Raw genomic sequence first — 23,721 nt, 5'->3', positions numbered from 1 at the left:
AAAAAGAGCAGCATAATGAAAAAGCAGCAATATATAAATTTGAGAGAAGGAGACTGGAGGATTGGAAAAAAATCAGGTGTTTTGTCCCTAAGAGGTCCTTTCATAGGAACCCAGGACATTATGTGATACTGGGCCAGACTGTTGGTCCATCTAGCTCAGCACTGTCGACACTGACTGGCAGCTTCTGTGCCCCATCTGGCAGTTGTGGACAAGGAGCTGTGCAGCTGTGGCAAACTGAGCAGGCCCTAGCCAGCTGGGGAGGACTGGCCTCAGAGGGAGGCAAGGGGAAACCCCCTCTGAATACCGCTTACCATGAAAACCCTATTAATAGGGTCGCCATAAGTCGGGATCGACTTAAAGGCAGGCTATTTCCATTTTTAAACTTTGGGATCGAGTCGAGGGTGGGGAGGAGAAAGACATACCTGTAAGTATTAGCAAAACAGAAAAGAAATCAGAGATAAGCATTTCAGGCTCATTAGACTCACCCGTCTCATATATATGAATGCAAGGAAAATGGGGAAAAGGCCAGGACCGAAGGAACCGGCGAAGATAAAACGGAAAGCAAGCAAACGTCCTCCAGAATGAGCCGGGAAGAAGAGGCTAAGGACATTCAGCCAGTCCCGTGGAAAGGCGGAGCTGGAGGCGGAGGCTGCCGAGTTTGAACTGGGAGGGCTTGCAAGATCCGGACTGAACGAAGCTCGGTCCTGCTGGCCTCGGAAGGGAATGACTCTCAAGCGCGCCCACGATGGCAGCCTGTACAGCCCAGTCCCACGCAGGCTTCCTCGCGGGGAGGTCCCTAGGAGTCGGTAGGGCTCACCCGCGGGTAGGCACACGTGGGATTTGCAATCTGGCGACCCCCTCCCCACCCTGTGCGTGTGTTCCCGGAAGTAAGTCAGAGGGGCTACGCGCTTTCTTTCATTCACGTCCCGAGAATCCTTACGCCTGTTTTCCTCAGAAATCAGTCTCGCTGGGTTCGTAGGGGGCTTGCCTGCAAGAAGAGGCGCCTGAGATCGCTGCCTTGCCGCCGAATCCCAGCCACGCATGCTTTACACGGGAGGAGGCCCCGCGGAATTCAGTGAGGCATACTCCCGAGAAACTATGTGCGGTTCGGCAGCCCCCGATCCGATCCGTGTCTACTCAGAAGTACCTGTATATCGGGTTCCATGAAACTTTAACGCATGCTTACTCGGAAGGAACTTCCGCTACAGTCAATGGGGCTCTTACGCCCCAGAAAGCGGGCATCGGATCGCGGACGCCGGGAAGGAGACGCCCGCTTGCAGGATCGGACCCACGTGAAGACTGGGAAATTCCCGGGTTGCTCTTCGCTGGGAGCAGCTGGGGGCAATGAGCTGCCCCACTTCGAGTAACTGCGAGGGGGGGAGGAATAAAAAGTTCCTCTATTTTAGTTTTTTTTAAAGCCCCTGCAAGTAGAAAGCTAGCACAGTAAAAAGAAGGCTTGGTTACTTCTGTCTCCCTAATCCGCTAGTGTTTTTTGTTTGTTTGTTTTGCTCGCTAGGGAGTTTTCTTATTGGAGGAGAAACCTTCAACAGAACAATCTTCGGTTGAAATGGGGTGGGGGGGTGTAGACCGAACCCAGGCGGTGGAACGCCTTTGGTTGCTGCAGATTTGAGGCGGAGATTGGCAGTGCATGCACTTTTTAAATTTGTTTTTATTTATGCTAGTATTTATAAAGAGGCAGCTCATTAAAAAGAAGCATGGTGTACAGTAACATTATCAAGGCATCATAAATAAAGTAATAAAGTACGTGGCATCTCCATTATGAATTGTTCTGCACTCTCTGGTGAATAAACATGGTTGCCAATAATTACCTTCATAGAGATGACACAGATGAGCTAGTTGAATAAAGGGGACAGATTTCCACTGCACCCCCAACAAGGAGAAACACAGGAAACGGCTTTATACCGAGTTTGACCATTGGTCCATCTAGCTCAGTACTGTCTGCACTGACTGGTAGCTGCTCTCTAGGGTTTCAGGCAGAGAACATTCCCAACCCTGGAGATTATTGTTGTTGTTGATTAAATTTACATCCCATCCTTCCTTCCAGGAGCCCAGGGCAGCAAACAAACAACAAAACACTTCAAAATATCTATAAAACATACTGTATTTAAAACATTTTTTTAAAAAAAATGCCAAGGATTGAACCTGGGATTTTCTAAATGGAAAGCAGAGGCTCTACCACTGAGCTACAGCTCTTCTCCTAAAAAATAAAGCAAGGTTCCAGTCCACATGAATTAAGACCTGGTTTCAATAAGGACACAGGAAGTTGCATTCAGTCTGATTGTCAAGCCCATCTGCACTGACTCTCCAGGGTTGCAGGCAGGAGTCTTTTCCAGCCCTACCTGGAGATGCTGGGGATTCAATCTGGGACCTTCTGCATGCCACCTCTGAGCTAAGGCCCTTCTGCACGGCAGAGTTGGAGAGCCCCCCAGAAGTTGTTGGACTCCCAATTCTCTTTTTTCTTCTCCTTCTGCCCTGTAAGGCTCCTGTGTGGCTTTTAACAGCTTCACGATGCTGGGGGTGCTTCGCTTGTTGAATATTTGCCTGCCATGTTCCTGTTATCACAGGAATAGGACCAGGATGCAATTCTCCCCCCCTTTCTTTTTACTATCTTTTAGGTGCTATTAGTAATAATAGTAATCTTTATAACAAACACGGCAATGGTTGCATGGTCTGATGAATCAGGCAATCTGGTTTAGCAGGCTACTTGCTCTGATGAAAATGTCATCTGGAAACCGATCCCTTATTTACCTTTTTTTTTTCCAGCGGACTATGGCAGAAGGAAGTAAAACGAGAGTGAAGAAGGAATTGTATACCTGTGTTTTGAATGCATTTTTTCCTCAAAGAAAGAGCAAAGATCTGCTCTGACCCAACCTCTGCAGGCTGCACCTTTATGGTGAGAATTTTTTGATTTAGCCAAACAAATTTTCTTTTTTTTCTTTGTTAAAAGTTAACCTCCATATATTGACTAATGCAGGTAATTCTTTCAACATTTCTGCTGTATGTTTTCCAGTTTCTGTAAGTGTATTTGTAGAGCTTTTGACAAGTGGCTTAAACCTTTGCAGAGTCTATATTTTCTCCTGGAACTATAGGGTTTGGATGAATGCCTGCATTATCATTTGTACGAATGCAATTATTTGCTAACTGCAGTGATAAATACTGCCTTTTCTTCCAATGAGCTCAAGGCAGTTTATAGTTTTAAAAGAACAGCGTGCAGTCTGACAGATGTGATACAAAAAGAGATGGGGTGGACAGGAAAGATGGAAATGAGCAAAACCTAACAGAGCAGCCATCAATGTATCTGATGTTTTAAACAGTGAACGGAGTGGGCGAGAGAGGTCTCTGCCCCAAGGTGCTAACAGAGCGAGAGAGAGAGAGAGAGAGAGAGAGAGAGAGAGAGAAACAGAGGTCTCTGTCCCAAGATGCTAACAGCAGGAGGGAGGAAGAGAGAGAGAAACAGAGGTCTCTGTCCCAAGATGCTAACAGTGAATGAGTGAGGGAGAAAGGTCTCTGCCCCAAGATGCTAAGAATCAAAATTTCAAGTATAGGAGAGGACAGGAGCATTTGAGGATGGACTTTCATGTACTTAGGCTGCAGTTCTATGTCCACTTCCCTTGAAGCAAGCTTCATGGCATTCTATCAGCCATAGTTAAGATTAACCACAGTTTAGGGTTCAGACAGAATGCTAAATTGCGGTCAATCTGCAGTGGAAGTGGAAGCTTCTGAACTCCTCCTTGCGGCCACATCAGGAGAGGGCAGGTGGGGAGTGTGCGAGTCCAGGGTTTGCTGTGGCTTGTACTCGTAAACCAGCGATGGGGCTCTTGTGGACTCCAAATCTCCATCAGCCCTAACCAGTGTGGCCAGTGGTCAGGAATTCGGCATAAGGAAGAGCCGTAGCTCAGTGGAAGAGCACCTGCTTGGCGTGCAGAAGGCCTCTAGTTCAATCCCTGGCATCTCCAAATAGGGCTGGGAAAGACTCCCTGTCTGAAATGCTGGAGAGCCACTGCCAGTCAGTGTTGACAATACTGAGCTAGGTGGACCAATGGTCTGACTCATTATAAGGCAGCTTCCTGTGTTCTTATGATGTCGGGAACTGTAGTCCAGCGACATTGGAGAGCTGCAGGTCTCCCCTCCCCCAATCTCATAAACCATTATTTGGTACGACAGGATTGGTTTGGTGTTCCTACTTATTCGTTTGTAACATTGGAAAGAATGTTTGTCTCTGATGTGTCAAGTTAGGTTCTTCGTATATGGATAAAATCAATTATACCCACACCCACAAAGTAAATAAATAAATCTTATCGATAATCGTGACGGCTATTGTTTGGCCTCCACTGTAGGAGGCAGTATGCTTCCGGATACCAGTTGCAGGGAATCTGCAGATTTGTCACAATGAGCTGCCAATCACAATGAGCTCCTACTGGGAGGAAGGGCGGGATATAAATCTAATAAATGAATAAATAATAAGTAAATCACAAGCAGGGAGAGTGCTGTTGTGGCTCAGGTCCTGCTTGTGGGCTTCCCACTTGGGCATCTGGTGGGCTGCTGTCAAAACAGGTGGCTGGACCAGATGGGCCACTGGCCTGACCCAGCTGCAGGGCTCTTCTTATGCAGGGATATAGAAATCTGCCTTATACTGTGTCAGCCCGTTGGTCCATCCTAGCTCATCTATGTCCACCTGCAAGTCTCCAAACAAGTCTCTGTTTAACTTGCAGGCTGAGGGGAAGAGACTCAAAAGGGCCAGTCAAAGAGTTTCTTTGGCTACTGGCATGTGTCTTTTACCAAGGATGATCCTGAGTTGTAACTGAAACTAACACATCGCCTTCTTGCAGACTTGCGATGCTGAAAGATAAATCTGCCGTTTCAAAAGATCTTGTGAGGCTAAGAGGCAAGGGCGCGGTTAGACTCTTGTCTTTTTAGTTCCTTATGCAGAGAAAGCCTCTCCCTGACAAGCTGACACTTGCCTAGTGCAAAGATGCAGATTGTGAAAAAGTTTCTAGGGGGAAAATGAAGGCAGCAGGTGAATTGTGGTATGAAAAGTTACAGGATTTCAGCAGGAAGCTCTGGGACATGCACCGGTTGGAAATGAAGGCATTTGTTTGTTCTGTAGACACAAACAGTAGTGAAAGTGGGATTGTGTATAACCACCCCAATGCCATTGTTGGCACAAATAATAATGAATGCAAATTTCTAAAAAGATGTTTGGAGGGGCGCTTTGTGTTATGTTCATCAGTAAAGCTGTTATGTACATTGAGGATGCTGAGCAAATTAATATTAATAATTTCACTGCAGTAATTTTACTAGAGGAAGTATGCTAAGTATGCTTGATCTGACTTTAGAAAAAAGAAACAAACCCTTCTTTTCAGAAGTTTGTCTTGGGATGGCCGAATAAAGGTTGGTACATGTCGGAATCCTATGGTATGCTCTGCCGGTGGCCCCTAGGTAAACTCTTTTAATTTCTTGTGTGTTTTGTGACTGCTGGTAGAAAGAGCAGTTAAAATATATTGTGAGCTGCTCGTTGCCTGTGAACTCTTTGTCCCTGTCATGAGCAGAGAAAATGATGTCATCATAGAAACATTTTTATTTATATCCCGCCAATTAGCCGAAAAGACTCTTGGAGCCACTTACGATACCAAGACGATTCCTGCCCTGAGGCTGACAATGTAAAAAAAGACATGTCAGAAGAGGATAAAGGAAGGGGGGGAGGGAAAAGCCAGCTCAGACAAGTTCTTAAAGTTAACTGTTCTTATAATGCAGTTATGGAGGACCTTCCCTAAGTCACGCTGCCTCCCCAGCCTACTCTTAAAAAGATGACGTCAGCTCTGCCGCCTCACCCCCTCTTTGTTGCGAGCCTTGCCCAGCCCTGACAGGTGGCCCCTGGGAGGTTCCCTGCTAAGGAAAATGGCCCTTGGGCTGAAAAGGGTTCCCTACCTTTAATCTAGGCCAGTGTAGCCTGGTGGCTGCTTTCTTATTCTCAAGCCAAGCCCTTTTTCATCGCCTGCTGCCTGTTTTTTTTTAACCAGAGATGTCGGGGTTTGGACCTGGGACCTTCCGCATGCAAAGGAGGAGCTCTGCCATTGAGCTGTGGTCCCTTCCACCACTGCCTCTTTTCTCATTTATCAAATGTATATCCCACCCTTCCTCCCGAAAGGAGCCCATCCAAAAGGATGTGTCGCCTGTGACCACTGCACCTTCCTGCCTGTTCCTGTGCTTTTGAGCCCATGGGCCATGCCATTGCTACTGTCTTTCTCCACCTCCACCCTCAATGGCAGAGCTTCTGCTTTGCATGCAGAAGGTCCCAGGGTTCAGTCCTTGGCCTCTCCAGGTAGGGCTGCGAGTGTCCCATCTGAAACTTTGGAGAGCTGCCGCTGCCGGTCAGCAAAGACAGTACTGAGCTAGATGGACCTATGGCTTCCTCAGTAGATTCCTATATTCCTAGGGACCGTGCCCTGGGCCAGCTAGCCCTTTTCTCGAAGGATGTTGGTTGCTAAGCAACAGCATCTCCTTCCTTTGTTCCATCTATGAATAGGGTGCCCTGTAGATAGAGCTGTGCATTCAATGTGGCAGTTGAGTGGAGGCTGGAGGCTGTATAACCGGCTCATGAGCCTTCATAGGAATGAAGGAACCCGTCTTATATTGAGTCAGACCATCAGTCCACCTCCAGATGTTGTGGACTACTACTGCCATCATCCCAGCCATTGGCCACGTTGGCTGAGCCTGATGGGAATTGTAGTCCAAAGCATCTAAATGGTACTGTGTTGTCTACCTTTGGTCTACACTGACCGGCAGCGGCTCTTCAGGATTTCATACAGGGGAAATTCCTAGCCCTGCCTGAGATGCCGGGGATTGAACCTTGGACCTTCTGAATGCAAAGCAGATGCTCTGCCACTGAGCTACGGCCCTTCCCCAAGTTACAATTAGGAACATAGGAAGATGCCTTATATTATTATTTCCATTTATAGACCGCTTACTATCTAAAAGATCTCAAAGCCGTTTACAATAGAATACACAAGGTACAATAAAAAAACTTACCCAATTAATTTACAAAGCAAAATACATAAACAATATCCATAAACATATACATAAACACAGTCTAAAAGTCAGAATTCACCAAGGGAAGCCCATAAGCCGCCCTCCCCGCTCTATGAAAGTGCCAGAAAACTGAAATTATGTTGACTGTGGAGGAGGGCGACAAGCAGGTAAAAGGTTATTGCTCCCCTGTTGCAGCTTGCTGCCATTTCTCTTGCCTCTCCTTCCTCCTGGGGGTGGTGGTGGGAGCCAGACAATTAGGAAGACGCCTTATATTGAGTCTGTCAAGCACAGTATCATCTACATCCAGTGTGGGGAACCTTTGGCTCTCCAGATGTTGCTGAACTACAACTCCCATCACCCCTGGCCTTTGGACATGCTGGCTGGGGCTGATGGGAGTTGTAGTTCAGCAACATCTATAGGGTCAAAGGTTGACTGGCAGTGGCTCCTCACGATTTCAGCCCAACCTAATGTAACAGGACAATAGCCAAGTCACATCCAACTCAGTTTTATCTACAGTCTACACTGATTAGCAGTGGTTCTCCAGGGGTTCAGACAGAGGTTTCTCACAACCCTAACTGGAGATGCCAGAGACTGAACCTGGGAGCATCTGCATTTGAAGCAGATGCTCTAAACCAGCCTTTCCCAACCAGTGTGCCTCCAGATGTTGTTGGACCACAACTCCCATCTTTCCTGACCATTGGCAATGCTGGCTGAGGCTGATGGGAGTTGTGGTCCAACAACATCTGGAGGCACACTGATTGGGAAAGGCTGCCCTAACCACTGAGCTACAGCTCCTTCCCTTTCCTGTCTTGGAAAGGTGAGAATTTGCCTTGAGGTAGAGTAGACTCAGTTGCCCATCCTTAATTTCTGTTGTTTCCTTGCCGCTAACCTTGCTTTCCCCCCCTTTTCTTAGTGTCATCTCAGAGGCAGAAAAAATGTCACAAATGCTGGTAAAAGAAGACTTTATAAGTAACTTGAATGGAACTACCTTGTTGGAGATCTCTGTTGGTTTACCCCTAGCGCCGTTATGTCTACTTTCTAGGGGACTTCTGTTGATCCTGTATTTTCTCTTCCATGGGAGACCATTACAGTCAGCGAGTGTTCATTTTCTTCTAGACTTCATGGTCTTAGTCGTCCCGCCGGTGTTTTCCTGCACGGTTTTGGCTTCTGTCCTCCCTTTGGTGATACTCTCCATTACAGCGTTCTGTGTTGGCTTGGTTTCTATCATATACAGTCGGAGAACCAATTACGTGAGAGTGCCGATTAAGCAAATCCAAAGCGATTTCCTGGGGACAAGCTTGGAACCTGAGTACATTCCTTCGATAACGGTGTTCCGAGTGTTCATCAACATCCTGACGTCCATCAGTATTCTGGCTGTGGATTTTCCCCAGTATCCCCGACGGTATGCCAAGACGGAGACCTACGGAACAGGGGTGATGGATTTTGGTGTGGGGGCGTTTGTTTTTGGAAACGCTGTGGTTTGTCCAGAGGTTAGGCTGAAGCCTGGCATGGTGCAGCACAAAGTCTCTTATCTCGCCAGACAACTTTTTGCCGTGTGGCCTTTACTGCTTCTTGGCTTTGGCCGGGTGATGAGTGTCAAGGCTGTTGAGTACTACGAACATGTCTCAGAATATGGTGTTCACTGGAACTTTTTCTTCACTTTAGCCATTGTACGGATGGCCGCATCACTGCTCTTGACAGTATTCCCTGTGCACAAAGCGTGGATCATTGCAGTGACCCTTGCTGTGGTTTATGAATTTTTCCTTGACGTTACACCTCTGAAGAAGTTCATCTTGCATGGGAGCGATGGCCAAGATTCACGGGCTGGGTTTTTCAATGCCAACAGAGAGGGCATCTTTTCTGTCATTGGCTACTTAGCCATTTACATGGCTAGCGTACAAGTGGGCTTATATTTGTTGAAGAGGAGGAGCTCAGTGAGAGAGTGGTTTGGCGTGATCTGCAATTTCTTATTTGCAGTTTTCCTTCTCTTTATCTGTCTTTATATAACTCAAACCTACATAGACACTGTATCCCGACGGATGGCGAATCTCTCTTTTTGTGTGTGGGTTGTTGCTCACTGTCTATTTCTCCTGAGTTGTTTTTTGGTGGGTGATCTTCTTCTGTTTTTTTCAAAGCTTCTGGTGGATGGAGCTAGCATTCCTTGCAGCTGGAATTTTACAGAGTCGGTGACGAATAAAAAACGTGAGCTGGAGACCAAGGATGGGAAAACAGTGCTTCGGAGTGGGTGCCTGATCAGTGCTGTGAACAAAAACCAGCTGTTATATTTCTTACTAGCAAATGTCTTGACTGGCCTTGTGAATATGGTGGTGGACACGATTCACAGCAACACACTCGGGGCTATGTTTGTCCTGCACCTATATATGTTTTCAAACTGTTTGGTTATGCATATATTGCAAGCAAGAAATATAACCTTAAAGTGGTGGTAATCTTTGTTAAAAAAAAATAAAGTTGTATCATTATTTTTTTTGCCTGCAGGGCACTGGTTTTCATGACACTCTTGCATGCCTGCTGGTCAGATTGGAAACTATTATACTGAGTTATTTAAGGGGCCTGGCACAGACCGTGGTCATTTTAAACTGAAGTTTGATGTGATAAAGTGTAATGCCTTTATATGTGTATGCAGCACCAGGACCAAAGATCCAACTCGGTGGCTGGTGCCCACTGCAACTGGTAGGAGGGAAGGCAGGGAGCCCAAACAGTAGGTGGCGCCAGAGCCAATGACAGGCAGAGTAAGTCGATCATAGCTCATCTTTTTCCCTGCTGAGTTCTAAAAGAGCAACACTGAGACTGAGGAGGAGGAAGGTGATAGGCAGTGCCGTCCCCTGGGCTGGTTGTTAAGTAAGGAGGCAGGCACTCTGGCGGTAACTGGCTGAAGACACACTAAGGTTGGTGGGGCAGTGCTCCAGTCGCCCTAACGGACCAGACAATAAGTCTACTTGTCTCTTGTCACAACAATCCCCAGAACATGTGGTATAAAGTTACAGAATTTCAGAAGGTTCCAGTTTTAGCACCAGTTGGAAATGAAGCAGCATGTCTGAAATGTTTGCAGGCACAAACTGTATTGAAAGTGGGACCATGTGTAACCATCCTGACGCCATCATGAGCACAAATCATGAATGCACAATAAAAGGATGTCTGAAGGGGCATACGTCCTTCCAGGCTCAGTGCTGCTTTTACCGCATTTAATTTAAAATATGTTTATGTCAAAATGCATGGAGAAATCCAACCATTAAAAAAAAGACTTTGGCATGAGGAGAGTTGGATCCATTTCTTGCAATCTAGACAAATGCATATACAGTAACTGAAAGTGGCGTGTGTGTTATGTGTATGAATGGAAAAAAAATACTCGGAGGTGAACAGTGGATCTAGTCAGCAGAAAGTGGTTATAATTTGTAAGTGAATTGCATCAAAGCTATGTATACAGTGCCTCGCAAAAGTAATCAGACCCCTGATCAATGCTCTCATATTACTGAATGGTACATTGTAATTTCGTTCTGTATATTTTACTTTGAAACACTGAAACTCAAAATCAATTATTGTAAAGTGACATTGATTTTATGTTGGGAAATGTTTGTAAGAAACATAAAAAACTGAAGCATGTTGCTTGCATAAGTATTCATCCCCTGTGCTGTGGAAGCTCCTCGTTTAAAGCTCCTAGTTTATTAGTGAAAATGACATATGATAATGAATTATATTAGGGAATGTTGCTTTGCGAAAATGAATGTATTAGGCAAAATTGCCTACCAAAAAAATATATTATGGGAAATTTGCACTAAAGTGCTGATGAATTTCCATGAAGGTTTTTTGAAAAATTGAAAGTGATGTGGAAATGTGAACTTAAATTTGGGAAATGGAGAGAGACTGACATTAACAGATTCGCCCACCTCTAATAGAGAATTGTAAATATTGCCCATCATCCATCACAGGCCGGCATGGAAAGCCACCTTTCCCAGCCTGATATAAGAGAGTTGAAGACTGCCATGTTGATTCTGCATGGGATTCTGGAAACTGCCTGTCTGCCATCATAAACGGGATTAGTTTGCCATTGGCTAAGGGTGTGGGGAGGAATTCAGCCAGCAAATACCGCAGCAAATGAAGCCTAATTGGCTCTCATTTCTGATGTCACAGGCTTAACAATGACCAATTCACAGCAGAATCATGGCCAGCAAAAGTCATTATGGGATAGCCTGCCATTTTCCAAGCTCGCAATAAAGTAAGTCATTCCACACTGAATGAATGAGTCTGACAATTAACTGCGGTTGTTACATTGTCTCTAAGCACATAATCGTCCCTGGCCAGAGGAAATAGCTGCCTTAGAGTTGCTAGTACACCGTATGTTGTTTGTGAGGTACGTAGTTCTTCCCTAACCATATTTTTGAACTAACATTTAACATTTTTGTATCAAAATCATAGTGCATAGGAAGCTGCCTTATCAAGAGTCAGACCGGTGGTCCTTCTAGCTCAATATTGTCTACACCGACTGGTAGCAGCTCCCCAGGGTTTCGGGCAGGGGTCTCTTCCAGGCTTACCTGGAGATGTCAGGGATTCAACCTGAGGCTTTCTGCACGCACAGCAGATGCTCTACCACTCAGCTACATCTCTCCTCTTCAAAATAAAGCAAGATTCCAGTCCTCATAGTTCTGAATTAAGAACTAATTTAACAAAGGAAGCTGCCTTATACAAAGTCAGACCTACTCAGTATTTGCCTACACCGACTGGCAATGGCTCTCCAAGATTTCAGACAAGGCAGAGACATTCCCAGCCCTGTCTGGAGATGTAATGCTGGGATTCAGCTTGAGACCTGCATGCAAGGCAGGCACTCTGCCACTGAGCTATGGTCCTCCCCTTAGAGGCCTAGGAAGCTGCCATTGGCCCATCTAGTTCAGTACTGTCTACACTGACTGGCAGCAGCTATCTAGGGTTTGAGACGGGACATTCCCAACCCTACCTGGAGGTGCTGGGGATTGAAGCTGGGACTTTCTACGGCTGCTAATGCCTGATAGTTCCCCAGCTTGGTTTGGATCATGCATGTGTGTGAGAGAGAGAGAGGAGAGGGGGTCAGTGCAGTCCCATGGATAGTTACTCCCAGACAAGTGTTATAGGATTGCAATCTAAGCCACTAAAGAAGCCCTTACCCATCCACCAGTGTGGTGTAGTGGTTAAGGTGTTGGACTATGACCTGGGAGACCAGGGTTCGAATCCCCACATAGCCATGAAGTTCACTGGGTGACCTTGAGCCAGTCACTGCCTCTCAGTCTCATGAAAACCCCATTCATAGGGTCGCCATAATGAAGGCAGTACATTCACATTTTTTACCCATCCATAAAATACTTGCCCAAATAAAGAGGCTTCCTTTTGGGACATACTGATAATTGCTTTTGTGGTTACAAAATTCCTAAGCAGCAGAAGTCACTTGTGTGTGAAAAGTTGTGTACACTGAGACAAATGTACCCCGATATTTGCGTGTTCATCTGGCCTATGATGCACCATCAAGTTATGATCCAACTCCCAAGTATATGCAATGAGATGCGCATTCATGCAGGATCCTCACATTCTGTGTACATGTAGAATTTGTTCAATTTTCTTGCTGTGGGTGTGTCAGGATCGTCCCAACACTAGCACAAAGTGATGATGTACAGAATAAAGCAGAGGACAGCATGAAAACTGGCCAGGCTAAAAGCGAGGATCATTGCACGTCAAAAAATAGATTGTAGAGCTGGAAGAAAAGGGCAGCCAACCATCAATGGGCTGGAATTACTGAGGAAAGATTACAATGTTTGGAGCATTTCAGTTTGGAAAAATGGCAAGTAAGGGCGGGGGGAGATGATAGAGATTTAGATAATTATGGACCTCTACCTCAACTGGGGCATCTTCTGACTTCATGGTGGCTGTGTCAACCACAGGGCCCTCACAGCATATTGTTGAGCCAACTTAATGTAGCAGGGCACTCTTGCCTTCATTGTCTGAACCGAATGCAAAGACGGTGGTCTGGGATTGGGTTTTTTTACCCTTCTTGTCACAGAGGCATCATTCCCTCTTAAGTTTTAACTTTAGACTCTCAGCAGGCATTCTCCTCTGCAGAGATGAAGTACCCACTAGGACGGGGCACTGCAAGAGACTTCTTGAATCCATAGGAAGCTGCCTTATACTGACTCAGAGCCTTGGTCTATCTAGCTCAGTACTGTCTACACTGACTGGCAGCATCTCTCCGGGATTTCAGACAGGAGGCATTCCCAGCCCTAACTGAAGATGCCGTAGACTGAACCTGAGTAACTATGGGCCTTCTACAGGTTTCCAGAGAGTGCTTGACATGTGTCTAGTTAGCATGGCTAATGCTCCTGTTTATGTGCTCTGTGAAATGACCTGGCTTGGTTGACACGACTGTTCCTAAGCACCCTCTTTCCTGGAGGAGAGCCGGATCAACTACTTAGCGTTCTGCGCTTTCCATATGCAAAAGCTTATTAGGCTAGTTTTTGCTTTTTAAAAATAGTTACCTTATCCAATTTAAAAGATGCCATCACAGGATTCTTATTCTGCCATCCTGTGCTTTGAGGCCTGTTGGGGTATCTCTCTTGGTGGTGCCACTGGTGAGGAATGGCATGACAAATGGTCAGGGATGACGGGAGGCCACAGGTTCTCTTTTCTATAAGATCAAGGCAGAATACAATGTACTGCTCCCGCCCTCTTATCCTTAGGGCTGAATAGGGATTTAAACTGTTTTATCCTCACAACATCCCTGTAAAATAGGGATAGTCTGAGAGGGAAAGAGAGCGACAGGCCCAGGGTCACCCAGCAAGCTTCGTGACCGAGTGGATGCCAATCATTTTTATCTTTACAACTCTGCAAAGTAGGCCAGGCTGAGAGTGACTGGCTTCAAAGTTTCCCACTAAGCTTCATGGCTGAATGGAGATTCAAACCATTTTCTCTTCCCATCCCCGCGAAGTAGGCCAGGCTGAAAATGACTGGCCTAAAGTCATTCCCTGACCTTCATGGCTTGAGTGGGGATTCTGTGACATTTTATCTCCACAAGTTAAAATGTGGAGGTAGGCAAAGCCGAGCGTGGCTGGCCCAAGGTCACTTAGATACAGCTGGGACCGAGTAGAGTTGAACCATTTTATTCTCTCACAACAACCCTGCGAGGTAGGCCAGTCCGAGAGTGACAGCCCCGCAAAGAGCTTAACGGCTGGGTGGGCATTTCAACCTCCCAACAGCCCTGTTGAGGTACTTTAGGTGAACACAACTTCATGACTGACTGGAGATTTGAACCCACGCCTTTCACTCTCATCCTCACACCTCACGTTATCATCGTTATGATGAATAACAATAATCATGAGGGAAACTCAAAACAAAACAGGAAGCTTTTAACGTGTTTTGTAGAGGGCGCCCTTATCGACTGACTTCTGTGTACAAACGTGAAGGGGGGAGGACTAGGGCCTGATTATTATTATTATAATTATTACTACTTTTGGCAGCCTGAGGGAGAGAAAATAAGGCGTTCCCACCCCCTTCGCGCGCGCGAACTATTTAGCGACGCACAGCGAGCCGTTTGTCGATCACGTGGTCGTCGCCCACCCCGCGCGTTCTCATCGGCGTCTATTTGTGACACTTTTTTCCCAGACAGGAGGAGGAGTCAAGGGAGGGGCTTTACGCGTGAGGAGGAAGGATGGGCTTCATGAGATAGAGCTAACGCCTTCCTTCCCCTCACGCATGCGCGAAAAGCCGCAAGCCGGACCTTCCTCCTCTCCTTTTTTTCCTACGTGTGAGAGAAGCCCTCTTTCCCCCCCCTTGCCTCAGCAACGTGTAAGGGAGCGCGAGGCGGAGGAAGAATTAGGGGCGGAGGGGTGGAGCGTGAAGCATTTATTTACATAAATAATAAAAGGGGAGAGCGATGGTGGGTGGGGCTTGGGCTTGGGCTCGGCGGTCGAAACTGCCGAGCGATAAAGAAGGGAGGTGCGCGGCCCAAACAGTTGAACTGCGGGAGGGGGCGGGGTTTAGGAGGCGATGGAGGCGTGGCCGTCCGAGCGGTTGGTTGGGGGTGGTGGGTGGGGAAGGAGAAGAGGGTTGGCTTTCCGCGTCTCTCGCGAGAGGAGGAGGAGCGAAAGCCGGACGAGGAGGCCTGAGGTTGCTTGGCGCTGCCCTCCTGAAAGAGAAGGGCGGGGAAGGGAAGAGAGAGAGGCCAAAAAACCGCCCGTCTCATATCCCTTTGAGGTGTGCGCGCGTGTGTCAGTCTGTCTGGTCGGCGGCAGCGGCAGAGCCTCGACCAATAGGAGAAGTGGGCTGGGGGAGGGTGGCATGGTCAATTTACATATAGGTGGAGCTTGCCAAGGAAATGTGAGGCGGGGGGCGCTTGTTCGTTTATTTGAATCCCCCCCCCGTATCTTTGGCAGTCCCTCCCCAATTTAGAGTCGATCCTCCCTGTAAATTTACCTCTCCTTTGTATGTTCCCCTCCTCTAAAAAACGAAACATAAGGCTGTCCAGAATTTCTTTTAGGGGCTTGAGATTTGGAACCAAGGGTGGAGTGGGGGGAGCAGGTTTTGACTAATATTACCGATTGTAACACGTGTCTCTGTAACACAATCAGGGTGTATGGTGATTTGCAAACTGCAGGAGAACAGGTCCCTGCCCCGAGCTGCATGCAACTGGAAAAATGTAAAAGTGTTGTGGGGGGGGAAAAATCAGAAGAAGTGAGTGAAAGCCTATATTCGTGTGGGGTTTTTTGGGGGGGTGGTTAGGGAATTAGGGAAGGAAAAGGGGGGACAAGAGTAGCCAGTCAATTTAATGATTGTTCAGGTTTGCTTTTAAATGTTTTTATATTGCTCTGAACTGGCCTAGTGTTTTGTGAGGGGCTGGTTTATAAATACTTTTTATAAATAAATGAGTCCCCTTTCTTGTTAAGGAAAGTCTCTTTGTCGTAGGCTGGTTTCCCAGGGTGAGGATGGAACTCCTGAACATGAAGTCAGAGAGGATTCCTTTAAAGGGGGAGGGGGGGAGACATTTTTTTAAAAAACTGTCTTTTTGGCATGTTGGCGGGAGGGGGATTGATGTGCATTCATCTGTATATGCGTGAAGCTTGTAGAGATTGCAAAATGAACACTTAATCCTCCCCCACCCCAAAAAATCCTCTCTTGAGTTTTCAAAGATTTTTACCAACTTTCTTGCTTGCTTTGGTTGGTGTCACAGAGATGCCTGGAGGTTTCCCTGTATGCTGGAAAATAGTAAGTGCGAATGTGGCAAACTCACGGTTCCAAAGCTCTGTGTCATACCAGCCTGCTCACTAGGAAGCTGGGTTTGGTTAAAACTCCCTGTCCCAAGTGTGTATTTGAATGGAAGCCAGAGGAGGGCATCGTGTAACCAAAGGGAGTGAGAGCTTCAGTCAGTCCTCGTGGCCTGATCAATGTATATGTACATTGCACAAAAGTGTGGCATTTACATATCACATTTTTAGGTGTAGCTCTGCAACATCTTGTGTGTAGATTTAAAAAAATAGTTTGTGACAGAGTCTTGACTGTTCTCGAGACAGACCACTTGCAAGAAGGACCTCTGCCTTGCATTGGGGGAGAGCGGTTAAATATGTGCATTTCTTAGAGATGGGGGCAGGTGTGTGCTTCAGGTTGTGGTGATCCTGGTCAGGAAGACTGCAGCTCTTCACAGGTTCAATTTTGGAGGTGAGGTAGCTCCTTGCAGAGCTAAGGAGCATGTGCATTCCGGGGTAGCATGTCTCTACATGATGCGCTTTTGTGATGTAAATCCACAAATTATTTGAGCAGCTTCATTCCATGTTCTTTGGCTTAATGGAATGGGGAGATGGAAGAGGCCTCTGTTCCCGACTCCCTTGCTAGGGTTTCGAGGACTCCGATAGCATTACAGGAAATAGGTTTTTAGGGGACACCCCCCTGAACACAGTGAGTTGTTTGCATTGGCCTAGTGTGGCCACTGCTCTGGCAGCCTCGTTGCACCTTTTAACAGCCATGGGTTAAGCCCTGTTTTAACTTTATGACTGTTGCTGCAAACGTGGAAAGTATTAAATAAGGACAGCAAGCTCTCTGTTTCCTGTTTTCAGTGGGAAAATGAGAGCTTTTCTGGGCTTGGGCTGTCCCATAGTGCATTCACAGTGCCCGGATGTTCTGAAATAATGGGTGCCTGCTTTGTTTTCATTATGCTGAGACCTTTGTGGAAGAAAGGGACTCCCTCGCCCATCATAAAATAAACTTTGCAATGCTCTTGCTAAAGATTTATTTCAGCTGTTTCCATACTGCTTCATCTCCAAAGTTTCTGAGCGGTGTACAGATTACAAAAAAAGTGGATAAAGTTAACATTATAAGTGTGTGTATATATGCATACATACATGCATGCTATATGTGTGTGTGTGTGTATTGTTTTGATCTATTGTATGTATGTATTGCATTTCTATCGTGTGGGCTGAATGCCCTACTCAAGAGTCAACCCATTGAAATTAATGGACCTGACTAACTTAGGTCGACCGATTTCAGTTGATCTTCTCCTGGGTAATATTTCAGTTGGATGCAAGCCTATATTTATTGTATAATGTGTCTTAATGCTGTTCATCACTCTGGAGGCCTTTGGGCCAAAAAAAAAAAGTATTGTCCTGCCTTTAAGTCGATTCCGATTTGTGGCGACCCTATGAATAAGGTTTTCATGAGGCTGAGAGGCAGTGATTGGCCCAAGGTCACCCAGTGAACTTCACGGCTGTGTGGGGATTCGAACCCTGGGCTCCCAGGTCGTAGTCCAATACCTTAACCACTACACCACACTGGCCAAAAAGTGGTATATAAATAAACAATACCATACCAAATTTAATCACAACAACAGAAGATGGGGATTAAAAATCCTTCTGCTCTCTTTCTCTGGCCTATATTTAGCTGGCTCTGCCCCCCCAAAACAGCCCCTTCCGACCCAATCGCCCACCCTCTGGGATCTTTTTCTAGCTTTTCAGAAGTTCCCAGAGGTGACAGTTCTCTGATTGGAAGGGTGAGAAACAAAAGCCTGCACCTTTGAAATGGGGGTAGGAAATGGTTAAGTATCTTCTTATCCCCCCCCCCAAAAAAAGCCATCTGTGTTTTATGGGGACACTAATAGGCATTCAGAATACGGGCATCAGTTGTCCCCAGTTAGCTCTTTTTGTCGAATCATTCGCCGTGGCAACACGAGTCGCTTTTCCTCTTGTGGTGAAAGTGTTGGGGAGGAACTGAAGCTTGCATTTCCTTGCCTGGGGTTTGGCTGTTTTCAGGCTAAGAGCTGGGAGGAAGGAGCGACAGAAGCGGTGGTGGCGACGGCGGCGGCAGCAGCAGAGATGGCGCGGCTGGTGGCAGTTTGCAGAGACGGGGAGGAAGAATTCCCCTTTGAGAGGCGACAGATCCCCCTCTACATCGACGACACGCTTACGGTGAGTGGCTGCTGCTCAAGTTTCCACTCCGCTCTGAGTGCACGCAGGGGGTTGCAACACACTGAGACGGTGTTTTGCAATTCCTGGGCGAGCTCCACCACCCTCCCTGGGCTCTCGAATGGCCTCGGGCCCCGCCTCGGAGTCCTCCCAGGGACGGCACTTGGTGCGCTTTGCTACACGCTGTTGCATTAAATGTGCACCGTGCGCCTTTTTCTCCTGAACCACGTCTCTGACACACGCACACGCAGGGGGTGGGGAAAAAAAAGGGAAAAGCCACACATAGAAGGCCTAGCCAGAAGATAGTCGTAGCCATTTTGGAACCTGGGTGTCTGTAAGAAGCGATAGGCCTCTTGTGGTTTTGCCCGCGGCGTGAATGCTGAGAGATTTCCGTGCCTGCTTATTTGAGGAATTGGTTGCCTTATCGGTCGACTATCTTTCTCCCACATCAGTTTATGAACTTTTGGGGTTGGGTTGCAGTGGCTGGGCTTCTCTTTAAAAAAAACGACGTCGTGCAGTTGTGTGGCCTTGAGGTTTTTGTGTGTGTGTGGTGGGTTCTGCTGCATGTGTGTTAAACATGTTCAGCTGGAATTTGTCTTGAAATGCTGCAAGATGCCTCTTGCATGCACTGTTTGTTTCACGGAAGGAGCTCAGTGATCTGGCGTCTTTCTCTGTTAACGTGTGCTTCAGGGTTGCTTCAAGATCCCTGACGGCAAAATCCAGAGCTCCCCATCTCCATAGAGAAAGTTCTGTTCTTCAGCCTTTGCCTTGATACTCCAAAGGTGTATCTTGTGACGTGATATTTCTCTTGTCCTTAAAATCTTTTCTCCTTTGTTCCTGTCCTCCTGAACCAGAAATAAACCCATGTACAAGTGTTTGTATTTTTTCCCTGTTCCTTCCTCTCCCTATGGCTTAGTACTTCATAGCGGGCCTTTCCTGTGTGTGTGTTTAATGGTTTCTCTGACCTCCACTTGGGGGTGAGCCCCCCAGGTCAGGCTGGCAGGAGGCAGAGCTACAGCACTGGGTAGTGCCTAACGCTTGGATTAACCAATGTTGGCTTTTTGGAGGGTGGGCTTGGTCAGAAAAGTCCAAGGCTGCATACACACCATACATTTAAAGTGTGTTGTCCCCACCCCCCAAAGGTCCTAGGAACTGCAGTTGGTTTAGGGTGTTGGGAATTGTAGCTCTGTGAGGGATAAACTACAGTTCTCTAATTTTTTTTTTTGCATGTGTGTGTGCAGGTGGGCAAGTGCTTTCAACATATGCACCTCAAACCATCCCACCATTCTTGGTGCCCAGTAGATGCCACTTTGATGAGGGGAGCCTTCATTTTTTTGAGTAAGGGGATGCTCCACCATGCTCCGGGACCAGCTTACGGGAAGAACGCAAGAAGAGCCTGGCTGCTGGCTCAGGCCAAAGGCGCCATCTAGTCCCGCATCTTGTTCCCATGGTGGCCACGCAGGTGCCTCTTACGGGAAGGTCAGCAGCCACTCTCTCCCCCACTTGGTCCTCTCTCCGGGGTTCTTCCAGTGATATCCCAAGGTGGGGGTGTCCAGGTGAAAATGAAGACTGGACGGATTGCACCTTTTTAATAGCTGTTTAAGGAGAGCAAATAATCATGCCTGTCCAGGTGACATTCCCCCCTTCTACGCCACTGTGACAAGAAGCACCCCTGGCATCTAGCTCCCTCCCTTCCCCGCCCCAAGAAGCCTTGTTGTTAAATTTATTACCCACCCTTCACCAGGAGATCCCAGGGCGGGATCTGTTGGCCGGTGCCAGTTCGAAAGCTTTTTTCCCCTTGCAGAATCATTGATAATTAATTAATATGGATACTTTAAAGGATTGATAAAATTGAACTACTTAATATTTTGGAGGCGGATTTTTTTTTAAAAAATCTGTTTTTGAAAATGGCCGTAGAAAATCACTGCGTAAAAATCTGGTCTGCAATGCAAGTTCAGTACCATATGCAAATTGGGTGGCATTCTGGTATATCCCTAGCTGCAACAATATAAAATACGTAATTAAAACCAGTTTGAAACAAATTACATTCACAGCTATTCTAAATATATATTGTATCTCAATGTCAACAGCCAGAGCATGCAATGAAAACTATACAGTGAAGGTGTCAGACGCGCCTCTTTGGGGAAGGAGTTCCACAATTTAGGGGCTGCCACCATCAAGAGGGCCTCTCTGCCTGTCTGAACACCTGAGAGGGTCTCTAAGGGAAGGAGGCAGTCTTTCAGATATTTGGAGCAGAAGGCTGCAATCCAATGCCTATCTACTCAAAAGTAAGATCCATTGGGTTCAGTGGGACCCCCAGGTAAGTATGTACTGGATTGCAGCCTATGTCAGGGTTTTAAACACAAGCGTGAGCACCTCGATTTGGGCCCGGTAACAAACTGGCAACCAAAGAAGCTGTTTTGAAACAGGTTATATGAGATTTAAAAGGAACCCCAGTCAGGAATCTGGTTACTGCAGTTTGGACCAGTTGAAGTTTCCCAGTCGCCTTCAAGGGCAGCCCCATGTAGAGTGTGTTGCAGTAATCCAGTCTGGAAGCTGTGCCTGCTACCTGGACGTTGCTGTCAAGAGCTGCCTGTTTGGTGTTATAGGGGCCTGCACAGAGGGTGAGGACTTCCTGCTACTTCACCATATTCAGATTATGTCTTAATCTGTTGTGATGTGGTAGTTGACCATTGCTGTGGCCAGGGATAACAGAGCTGTGTTTACTCTTACAAAGCTGCAATCCTAAAGACACTTACTAGGTAGGGTGTAGGCCCCATTGGACACAGTGGGGCTTTTCACTTCTAAGTAAAAAAGGGGGAATTTCATTGCATAAAAAATACTTTGAAATGTTGAGCTTTTTCAAAGGTGCTGAAATCGAACACCACTTATCCTGCAACCTGGCTGCCAGTTGCAGCTCTTGGGTTTGGAGATGGGACTCTACAGTTAGGATTTGGCTGTGGACATTGAGCCCTATTGAGACTTGCTAGATTTTGGTGGTAGGATTTGGGTGAGCCTCTCCACTTTATCTGGTTCCTGCTAAACTGGCAGCCTCAACAGGGCAGGCGGTGGTGGAGGGATCCTACTCTTCCAGTTTACAAAAGCTTTTGTGCCTAGTCCCCTGGAGGCATTGCTTGGGTGTCCTAGGTGAGCAGTTGCTTGGTTTTAACATGCTAGAATGCTGTGGAGGAGAGAGCTGGAGAGCTGCTGCTAGTCAGTGTAGACCAGGAGTATCGCACTCCAGAGGTTTTGACCTACAGCTCCCATCATTCCTGACTACTGGCCATGCTGGCTGGGGCTGATGGAAGTTGGAGTCCCCCAGCATCTGTGAAGGCCACAGGTCTCCCCAGTCCTGGTGTAGACAATATGAGCTGGACAAACCAAACCGTCTGCCTCGCAACAAGGCACCTTCCTGTATCCCTTTTTAGCGGCGACAGATCGTGCTGTTGTCCGCTACCAGCGTTTCAGTTCACCACCACTGGTAGCTTGAAAGTATTTTGTTATTGTGACTGCCCTCACCCTGTGAAGGCAGGTCACTAGGTGCCCGCTTCTCAGATGGAGCAACTGTAGTGGAGCGCAGCTCAGCAGGGCTTTGAAACCACCCTGCCTCTTGTGATTTTCTGATTTACTTCATCTCCAGAAGGAAAGATGGTCAGTGGCGGCTGGTGCCCATCAGGATTGGTAGAGCAGACGGAAGGGAGCCCAACAGTAGTACTAATAGTAGTAGTGATAATTTTACTGTAGTAGGCAAAGGCCATGCCATATACATTAAAATATACAAGAGTATAAAAAGTAATATTTCGGACATTATGAAGTAATACAGGTGAATTACCATAGGGAAAGAGTCCAACAGTAGGCGGAGCCAGAGTCAATGGCCAGCAGAGCCAACTCATTCTAGTTTTGCTCCCATCCTCCTCCTCCTCCCTGCTGAGTTCTCCAAGGGGCAATACCGAGACTTAAGGAAGGGGAAGCTGACAGGCAGTGTCACCCTCTGGACTGGATGAGAGTTAGCAGGCAGGCAGGCCGGGGCTGGGTTGAAGGTGGGCCGAAGTTGGTGGGGCGGTGCCCCGTTTGCCCTGATAGACCAGCCTCCACTGAAAGTAGTCTGTTGGAGGTGATTCGGAACGGTAGAGCGTAATGGGGCATGGGAGTCTTTCACCCTGCCGAGATCAGCATAGGGTGAAACGTCTTAAAAGCCCTTGTGCTGCTCTTTCCCAGTGAAACTGGGGTCAGGGCTGGAGAGGCATGAGAAGATGGAGGGAATCTAACAAGCGGGCTCAGCCACGCCAGCACAAAGTAAAAACATGGAAATCTACCTTGCGCCAGATCAAGATTTAACCATCTAGCACAGTATGGCCAGGGGGTAACCAGCATGGTACTCTCCAGATCTTGTTGAACTCCAGCTCCCATAATCCCTGACTGTAGGCCGTATTGATGGGAGTTGTGGTCTTAACGGCATCTGGAAGGCACTGTGTTGCCTTGCGCTGGTCTTTAACTGGCAGCAGCTCTCTAGGATCTCGGGCTTTTCCCATCAACTGCGGCCTGGAGATGTCAGAATTTGAACTTGGGACCCTTTTGTGCAGTATGTAGACCTGGTGGTGTGCCACTGAAGTGCATCGCCTCCCTTTGCAGTGTCCCTTTGGCTGAGGCCACGGCACACAGCATGGCTCAGTTTCCGTGTCAGGGTACACCACCACATCAAATGCAAGTGTTTCATAGAGCGCAGGGCTGCTGTTTGGCCGTCACAGCCCACCTTTTACTGAAGAGTTGTCCTCTTGTGTGAGGCTGCGTTCGTGCAGCACATTGCAAAGAATCCTGGGAGCTGTAGTTCAAGGGAGCTAAGAATTGTAACTGTGAGGGGTAATGTGTTTTAAATATATAATGTGTATGCAGGCTGAGTTGTGTAAAACTGGAGAAGGGGTTAAACGTGTATGTCAATATGTAGTCTTCCAGACATTGTTGGACCACGGCTGCCATCATGCTTGATCCTTTTCCATGCCGGCTAGGGGGCTGATAGGAGTTTGGAGTCCGCAACAAAATCTGGAGCGCCCAAGTTTCTTCATCTCTGAGGTGAAAGGGCAGAAAAGATCCTTGTAAAAGGGAAGGCGCCTGTGTTTGCGCTCTTACGGCAGAGGAATGTTGTATCCGACCAAAGTTCGCTCCTTTGCTTTCTGGGAGCATGAGTCATGATTCTTACCGCAGTGACCTCTGACCTTCTGAAGGATCGACTCTGCCCGCTTGTGCAGGA

The 23,721-nt window shown here is 47.2% G+C and overlaps 3 protein-coding genes across 20 annotated transcripts in view; 2 read left to right on the top strand and 1 right to left on the bottom strand.

Moving 5' to 3' along the window:
• The window catches only part of MYO19 (myosin XIX), a 35,503-nt gene extending 33,025 nt beyond the window's left edge, over positions 1-2,478 (bottom strand). The window contains exon 1 of one of the 5 annotated variants that reach the window (XM_061604804.1): positions 2,361-2,478. The gene's annotated coding sequence lies outside the window, so the exon portion shown is untranslated. Of the gene's footprint in view, positions 1-485; positions 1,083-1,147; positions 1,305-1,829; positions 1,853-2,360 lie in introns of those variants that run through there. The other 4 variants (XM_061604807.1, XM_061604803.1, XM_061604809.1 and 1 more) reach the window with 4 other exon arrangements.
• Positions 536-11,239, top strand: PIGW (phosphatidylinositol glycan anchor biosynthesis class W). 8 transcript variants are annotated; one of them, XM_061604821.1, is made up of 3 exons: positions 536-823; positions 2,785-2,914; positions 7,964-11,239. In XM_061604821.1, the coding sequence occupies exon 3, from the start codon at positions 7,986-7,988 to the stop codon at positions 9,495-9,497; it is 1,512 nt and encodes a 503-aa protein (XP_061460805.1). In that variant the 5' UTR covers positions 536-823; positions 2,785-2,914; positions 7,964-7,985; the 3' UTR covers positions 9,498-11,239. The 8 variants fall into 8 exon arrangements, with proteins under 8 accessions (XP_061460805.1, XP_061460801.1, XP_061460802.1 ...); XM_061604817.1 differs by having other exon boundaries at positions 536-887; XM_061604818.1 differs by having other exon boundaries at positions 536-887; positions 2,785-2,995.
• A 3,554-nt stretch (positions 11,240-14,793) lies between these two features.
• GGNBP2 (gametogenetin binding protein 2) overlaps positions 14,794-23,721 on the top strand; it is a 32,139-nt gene continuing 23,211 nt past the window's right edge. The window contains exons 1-3 of one of the 7 annotated variants that reach the window (XM_061604814.1): positions 15,138-15,279; positions 16,253-16,287; positions 18,321-18,476. In XM_061604814.1, the coding sequence (XP_061460798.1) occupies positions 16,255-16,287; positions 18,321-18,476 (189 nt within the window). In that variant the 5' untranslated portion in view covers positions 15,138-15,279; positions 16,253-16,254. Of the gene's footprint in view, positions 14,872-15,137; positions 15,280-15,372; positions 15,757-16,246; positions 16,288-18,320; positions 18,477-23,721 lie in introns of those variants that run through there. The other 6 variants (XM_061604813.1, XM_061604811.1, XM_061604816.1 and 3 more) reach the window with 6 other exon arrangements.

The sequence above is a fragment of the Rhineura floridana genome, chromosome 21 (assembly GCF_030035675.1).
Source record: "Rhineura floridana isolate rRhiFlo1 chromosome 21, rRhiFlo1.hap2, whole genome shotgun sequence".
NCBI lineage: Eukaryota > Metazoa > Chordata > Lepidosauria > Squamata > Rhineuridae > Rhineura > Rhineura floridana.
Note: the sequence above shows the minus strand (reverse complement) of the source record. Positions and strands in the feature narration are given on the sequence as shown.